Below are 7,821 nucleotides of genomic sequence, written 5' to 3'. Positions count from 1 at the left end.
TGGATTGGAAAACCAACCAGGTATGGTCACAGGCCACAGTGCCTTCTCCACTGACCACACTGTCTTCCCCTAACGCTAGCTGCAACGCAGTCATTCACGAGGGGTATCTGTCGAAAGCACCCCTTGGGAAAAAGACGTTTAGAAACCTCTTGGTGCAGAATCCAATCCAAGGAGATATTACGATATCTCGACACATTCCATCAGCCAACCTGATTGACCATTCTTTTCATGATTTCGAGCCAGCTGTCTCTGTGAATAAGTAACTTCTCTCCTCTTTGCAGTCGTGCAATGCGGTAGTTGAGATGAACTTCTCTTGCCCTTCAGACACTTCCGCAAGCACTGCGGCCATCTCAGCAAGAAAAACATTGATGCGCAGTGTATACTCTGCTTCCGATGATACACCTTCCACTTTGTTGGGGACTGTCACCCCTTACAATGACACTAATGGCGTCAGTCCAGCGACTGACCCGATGACTCCCACTGGTGAAACACTTTGCGATATCACAGACCAATATCCTCGTCTCAGTTCGCAGGTACTGAAGAGGTCGCCACACGTGGACGCGGTGGGGACTGACAGTCCTCGACCTTTTCGTTTGTGCCTCGGACACCAACACCACCCGCTGGTGGGGGGGTCCCGAGACACAAAGGGGGGGAAGAGTAGCCCAGACCCATGATGAGCCTCATCGAGGCTGGTGGGGGGGGGTGTCAAGACTATGGACAACAATGCACGAGGCCGCTAGAGCATAAATCAAATCTAGTTGTAAACTCCCCTATGAGAACAGTAAGGAGCAGACAGGCCCCTAGATTGGGATTATCTTAGAACACATCTAAGATAGTACTGAGGTGTACCACACTGGTTGTAAAGGAGGTCCAGTGGACTTGTCCACCTCCAACATAAATGGTAACAATAATCATTCCTTGCCATGTGTAGGTTCAACTACAATACCACCAGTAAAATGCTCCAATCATGTGTTCCGGTGTATAATATTTCTGAATAAATCGGTAGGATAACTGGTCCCCTTGAGTACCAGTACCAATACCAGCAACAGTCAGTCCAGCTACAATCTGTAAGAAGGTTAGAGACCTAACCAATCAAATTACCCTTGACAACAGTGACATAGAAGTCACTCAGAGTGACCCATCCTTGTGGTGGCATGCCCTGCTGTCAGAGAGCCTACCAAGGTAAACCACCAGAGGGGGGGACCACAATGGCGATCACCAACCAGGACATCCCCTGGCCCTTCCGGTGGTACTTTGCAGCTTCCAGGGAATCTACCAAGGTAAACCACTAGAGGGGACCGCAACGGTGATCACCAACCGGACATCAACTGCCATCCTTGTGGTGGACTGCTCCGCTTTCAGAGAAGCATACCAAGTTCAACCACCAGAGGGGACCGCAACGGTGATCTACAAACAGAACATCATGTGGTCATCATTTTATGTTGATTTGTAACTTGCAGGACAAACAAGACACAAACCACCAGGGGGGGGGGGGGTATGTCATGTCGTTGCCTTCTTTGGACACAGTGAGCACCATCTCTGCACCATCTCTCTCTGCTACACCCAGGCTGCTGTGGTCAGAGAGGTCGTAAATTCCTGGAGGAGATTATCTCCTCATGGCCACAGTATAGAGAGAGAGTGATCTTTCATAGAGAGAACACATTTCTTCCACCTCATAGAACTTGAGGTCCGAACAACATTCATGTTCTGGAGAATGTATAAAAGATCGGTGAAGTAAAGAGCTACGAACTGGTCCGTTTGGTACAATTTTGTGAAACTCATGAGAGACAATACAGCCACATTACCATAATCCTGTTTATACAACAGTCTCAGTTATGAGGCTTACATCTAATTGTTGTATAAAATGAATGAGTGAAGATGAAACTATGTGAAATTATGTAATGTGATTTTAGACTGTTTAATGAAGGAAACTCCAATTCCTTTTGGAGTTTAACTAAATCAGAGGACCGCCCCCTGAGCACAGGCAGGACCCGGCGTCATGGGACAGCCCTTTTCTATGTTCCGAATAAAACCCCCACCTGGGTTTTCCCACTTTAGACCGAGCTTACCTCAATTACGAGAGGGCTAAGGGTTGAGACGAGACCAGCCTACCTTGATTACGAGAGGGCTAAGGGTTGAGATGAGACCAGCCTACCTTGATTTCCACGAGAGGGCTAAGGTTTGAGACCAGACCATAAAACCTGAGTATAAGCTAAGGTTGTAATGTCTATTGAAACTCTAAGACCATCGATACCGACAGAATAAGAACAAGTCTTTTATACTAATTACTAGTCTGCAGCTAGGAATCCGGTATCATTGAACGCGAAGACCGACAACCGCCGAAACATCTATCTATAATGACATGAATGAATGTTACTCTGAACTATCCATTCTAACCACGGCAGAGTTAGAGAGAGGGCGGACAAACTCTCCAACAGAAAAAAACTTTTCAACAGAGATCCCGATGACACACTGAGCGTAAATATATATATATATATATTGATTGCAATTATTCCCGAATGAGTGAGCGTTCATGTGCAAAGGATTAGCATTTCAATTGTTATAATTATCAACTTTGTTGTATCTCATCCATGCAGGAAGTGGCCTGTCTGACAAGGTGTTGTTCTTCTTGCCTCTGTTTATTGAAGACTGAGGATCTTTGCTGTAACGTGACACTTCCTACGGCTCCCATAGGCTCTCAGAGCCCGGGAAAAAGCTGAACGATGTCGAGGCAGCCCCAGGCTGAAACACATAATCGCTTTTGACAAGTGGCCGATCAGAGGACAATGGACTTAGGCGCATGCCCGAGTCGACCTCGTGCTTTATTTTCTTTCGTCTGTTTACCTAATTGCAGATTCCCGGTCGGAATATTATCGCTTTTTTATGAGAAAAATGGCATAAAAATTGATTTTAACCTCTTCAAGTTCCCCCCCCCTTAGTTTCAATTTCCGCCTGAAGACATACCCAAATCTAACTGCCTGTAGCTCAGGCCCTGAAGCAAGGATATGCATTTTCTTGGTACCATTTGAAAGAAAACTCTCTGAAGTTTTTGGAAATGTGAATTGAATGCAGGAGAATATAACACAATAGATCTGGTAGAAGAAAATACAAAGAAAAAACCATCCGTTTTTTCTTTTTATTGTTGTTGCATCATCTTTAAAATTAACAAGAAAAAACAAACAGTCAGATATGATGATGGGAACAATTTCAGTGAAAAACAGAACAGGGCAACAGTACTTGTGCAAAGTTTCAGAATGATAACTTCCGGAATGAGTGTGCTACATCCAATTTAGCATGAAGTCACCCAGGTGTCCCACACAAGTTCCCAAAATGTACCCAAGTGGCCAAATTGGTGAAGTTATACATTTTGAAGCAAATAACTATACAAAATACCTAAATGGTATTGTAACACACCCAAAACATTTTTTTGAAAAAATGAAAAAAATTATTATATAAATGTACAAAAAACACGGGTAACTATTTACAAATCAAATCAAATCAAATGTATTTATATATCCCTTCTTATATCAGTTTGTGATATACAGAAACCCAGCCTAAAACCCCAAACAGCAAGCAATGTAGATGCACAGTGGCTAGGAAAAACTCCCTAGAATGCAGGAACCTAAGAAGAAACCTAGAGAGGAACCAGGCTATGAGGGGTGGCCAGTCCTCTTCTGGCTGTGCCGGGTGGAGGTGGGACAGGTAGCACAAAATACCTAAATGGTATTGTAACACACCCAAAACATTTTTTTGAAAAAATGAAAAAAATTATTATATAAATGTACAAAAAACACGGGTAACTATTTACAAATCAAATCAAATCAAATGTATTTATATATCCCTTCTTATATCAGTTTGTGATATACAGAAACCCAGCCTAAAACCCCAAACAGCAAGCAATGTAGATGCACAGTGGCTCGGAAAAACTCCCTAGAAGGCAGGAACCTAAGAAGAAACCTAGAGAGGAACCAGGCTATGAGGGGTGACCAGTCCTCTTCTAGCTGTGCCGGGTGGAGGTGGGACAGGTAGCACGTCCGGTGAACAGGTAAGGTTTCCATAGCCGCAGGCTGAACAGTTGAAACTGGAGCAGCAGCACGGCCAGGTGGACTGGGGACAGCAAGGAGTCATCATGCCAGGTAGTCCTGAGGCATGGTCCTAGGGCTCAGGTTCTCAGAGAGAGATAAAGAAAGAGAGAATTAGAGAGAGCATACTTAAATTCACACAGGACACCAGATAAGACAAGGGAAATACTCCAGATGTAACAGACTGACCCTAGCCCCCCGACACATAAACTACTGCAGCATAAATACTAGAGGCTGAGACAGGAGGGGTCAGGAGACACTGTGGCCCCATTTACACACTTTCAATATTTGGAAGACCCTACGTCCTCTACACAATATTGTGCTGCTTATGCCATGTGCCATAGCAGTCTCTTTCTGCTGTAAAGCAAAGGGTCACCAAGCATGTGGTGCAGGTGTTGGGGGACTTCATTTTGCAGAGAACACAACGACGCCTCCATGCTGTGCCCTTTTGGCCCTGAGGCACATCCATGCCTGCAGAAATAAATTTGGGCAGATGAACACTTGTTGCAGCAGCAGAAGGGACAGGTACAACAGGTGCAACAGGTGCAGTGGTGCTGTAGTCAGCAAGCTCCCTGATGAGCAGTTCTCTGAAAGCTCGCTGTGTGATGGGGGGCTTTCCACAGCTCTTAGCAATTTCCTTGTGTAGGATGAATGCATTCACCACAGCAATGTCGATGAAATGGTAGAAGAACGTCTTGTACCATTTTGTTGTCTTGTGCAGAACATTGTAATAGCCTATCAGCGCATCCGACAGGTCCACACCGCCCATGCTCTTGTTGTAGTCCTTCACAGCAGCTGGAATGGGGACATTCTTTGTGGTCCATGCCCCATTAGCGCTCTTCACCCGCCTGACTACGTTATCGCCACTGAAGGATTTGTGGATTGTTGAGCACATCACCACCTCTCTGGTATCCATCCACTTTACAAAGAGAAGGCCATCTTCACGGATCCATCGCATGCTACCCCGCTCAGCGCGCTTAGGCATGTCATTCACCTTTGTCTTCGGAAAGCCCACCCTGTTGGTGCGAATGGTGCCACAAGCCCATACATGCCGCTTCTTCAGGTCTGTAAACAGGGTAGGGCTTGTGTAGAAGTTGTCTACAAACAGTTTGTAGCCCTTCCCCAGCAGTTGAAAATCCAATAACTCCATTACAGAGTCGTAGCTAAGTCCCTTACCGGTAGCACAAGTGTTCTTCCCCTCATAAACAAAGAAATTGCAAGTGTAGGCACACACAGAATCAGCCAAAACAAACAGCTTGTAACCCCACTTGGTTGGTTTGTTTTTCATATATTGTTTGAGGCTGATTCTGGCCTTTGAGGCTACCATCCTCTCATCTATGGACAGGTTCTGTGCAGGCTGAAAGTAGGTCTTGCAGGCATCAACAATGCTGAGGTAGAGAGGCTTGATTTTGCAGAGTCTATCAAATGTTGCTGTGCCTTTCTTCTTGTCATTCTCTTCATCATCTTTTGGGTCGCTGATATGAAGTGCCCGTGAGAGAAGCAGAAACCTTTTGCATGACATGACAGTCATGGGGAAAGGCAGTTGGTACAGAGATGATGTTTTCCAGTAGTCGGTCAGGGATTTCAGCTTCACCAGCCCCATGTAGATGACCAGTGAAAGGTAGCAGAAAAAGTCAGACATGCAAATGGGCTTCCATGCTACTTTTCTGCCTGCTTGCTTCTTCGCCCCATACTTATTTGTGTTAGACACGAGAGAATCTACAACAGATGATGTGAAAAACAACTGAAAAAGCTGAAGGGGGCTATAACCTGCAGTCATGTTCAGCTGGGGTCCTGGCTTCCTTTTCGGCCTAAACGTTGGTTGAGGTGGCTCCACGTCTGCTTCGAGGACAGTGTGCCAACACCCGTCTGCCCCTTTGTTGGCAGGTTGCACACTTCCCCTCCTGCGCTTCTTCGTTAGTGCCTTCACACCTCTAGATGGCCCGGGAGGTGTGGAGCCAGAGACAGCAGGGGTCTGGCTGGATGGACCAGCTTCAGTGGGGGATGGACACCTTGACATTTGGGGCTCCCAATCTGAGTCTGAGGCACTGTGAAAGAAAAAAGTTCAGGTAGAATAGTTTCACGCATGAGCCCAGCTATAATAAACAGATATATAGAGTACAGGGAACATAGTCAGTCACTAAGAAAAAAGTTCAGGTAGAATAGTTTCACGCATGAGCCCAGCTATAATAAACAGATATATAGAGTACAGGGAACATAGTCAGTCACTAGGTTGAAGTGCTGTTCCATTTCACTCTGGCCATTGTTGTGGGCCTGCCCTCCCCTCCCCTCAACAGCCTCAAATAGCCCTCTTTCATGTGGGGCTGGGGTGGAGTGGCAGACACATGCATCTCAGCCATGCTCCCTCTAATATTCTACTCCATTCCATTTATTTTATATATATATATATATATATATATATATATATATTTTATATATTTATTTCTTTTATATATTTATTTTATATATACATACACATATAAATATATATATACACATATATACACACACACACATATATATATATACATATATATACACACATAGTCTATGGGTCATACGCATACATACAAACATACCCCCAAACACAATGTATAGCCAATGAGTACTTTACACATTTCATTACATTTTTATATATTGCAAATAAAATGTTAAAAATCACGAATAATATTTGATATTATTAATTTCAAACAACAGCATTAGCATGAGAAGAATTTACCAGTCCAAAGCGACGTCCTCTCCGTGCAGGAAATAGTCTTCCATTTCGGAGTCGTAGCTATGCTCGCTAGCTGAATCCTCTTCCAGGAGCAACTCTGTCTCACTTTCCCTATCTATTTCATCAATAATCTGGTGTACATCTGTATATCTAGACTTGGATTTAGCTTTCCCTGATTTAGTCGCCATAATGTTCGATATAAAAAGTAGCTAATGATGCGTTTTACCGAAATACTGCTGTGCGCAACAAGCGTGGCTCCTTCCTCGATGAGTGTTCAATGGCGAAAGGCCGTCTTTACGCATGAGTTTACTACTTGAGCTGGTCTTCCAACACACAAACATCCCATATTGCCGTTTACCTCAGCTCATTGGCTATCTACCCAGCTAGATTTCAAGAGGATCAGTGGTCATTGGGTTACAAAACAGTCAATCAAAGGAACAGCGCTCATATAATTGGTGCACAATGAGGTCATTACATGTTGTCTGCAAATCGGTTTCTTTTGGTCAATAGGTCCCACAAAAAGAACCATCAAGGGTGATTGTGTTACAAACAACCAGTTGATTGCAGTGAACCCTAACTTGACTAGAGAAACACACGTTGAGTGAGTGTATTTACGTCGAATGCTTCAGAGAAAGTTGAATGAGACTGAATTCACGATACAAGCGGTTGACAAAATGTTTCGTGTTAGGCTATAAAAATGGATTTTATCAAACAAAAGACCATTCATTATGTAACAGTGAGCCTTGGGATTGCAAAGAGAAGAAGATCTTCAAAGGTAAATTATTTATTTTATTGCAATTTGTGATTTTGTTACGCGTGTGCTGGTTGAATTAGCATTTTGTTATGGTGCTCTCTACTCAGATAATCGCATCGTATGCTTTCACAGTAAATCCTTTTAAAAATCTTTCAAGGCAGTTAGATTACCGAGATTCTAGGCTTTTGAAGAATGTGAGACACTTGTATTTTCATGAACGTTTAATATGACTATTTATGTAGAGTTCTGCCATTTCACCGGATGTTGTC

At 43.9% G+C, this 7,821-nt stretch overlaps 1 protein-coding gene and 1 long non-coding RNA gene across 2 annotated transcripts; both read right to left on the bottom strand.

The window, feature by feature from the left end:
* Positions 1-3,096: 3,096 nt before the first annotated feature.
* On the bottom strand, positions 3,097-3,912 carry LOC115155369 (uncharacterized). Its single transcript, XR_003868043.1, has 2 exons — positions 3,717-3,912; positions 3,097-3,393 (listed from the first exon to the last, which is right to left on the bottom strand). It is a non-coding gene; the product is annotated as an uncharacterized LOC115155369 (long non-coding RNA).
* A 362-nt stretch (positions 3,913-4,274) lies between these two features.
* Positions 4,275-7,601, bottom strand: LOC115156192 (piggyBac transposable element-derived protein 4-like). The gene is made up of 2 exons (XM_029703560.1): positions 6,802-7,601; positions 4,275-6,130 (listed from the first exon to the last, which is right to left on the bottom strand). The coding sequence occupies exons 1-2, from the start codon at positions 6,984-6,986 to the stop codon at positions 4,390-4,392; spliced, it is 1,926 nt and encodes a 641-aa protein (XP_029559420.1). The 5' UTR covers positions 6,987-7,601; the 3' UTR covers positions 4,275-4,389.
* Positions 7,602-7,821: the final 220 nt, after the last annotated feature.

The sequence above is a fragment of the Salmo trutta genome, chromosome 20, assembly GCF_901001165.1.
Source record: "Salmo trutta chromosome 20, fSalTru1.1, whole genome shotgun sequence".
Taxonomy (NCBI): Eukaryota; Metazoa; Chordata; class Actinopteri; order Salmoniformes; family Salmonidae; genus Salmo; species Salmo trutta.
The sequence above is the reverse complement of the archived record's forward strand: the minus strand, read 5'-3'. Positions and strand labels throughout refer to the sequence as shown.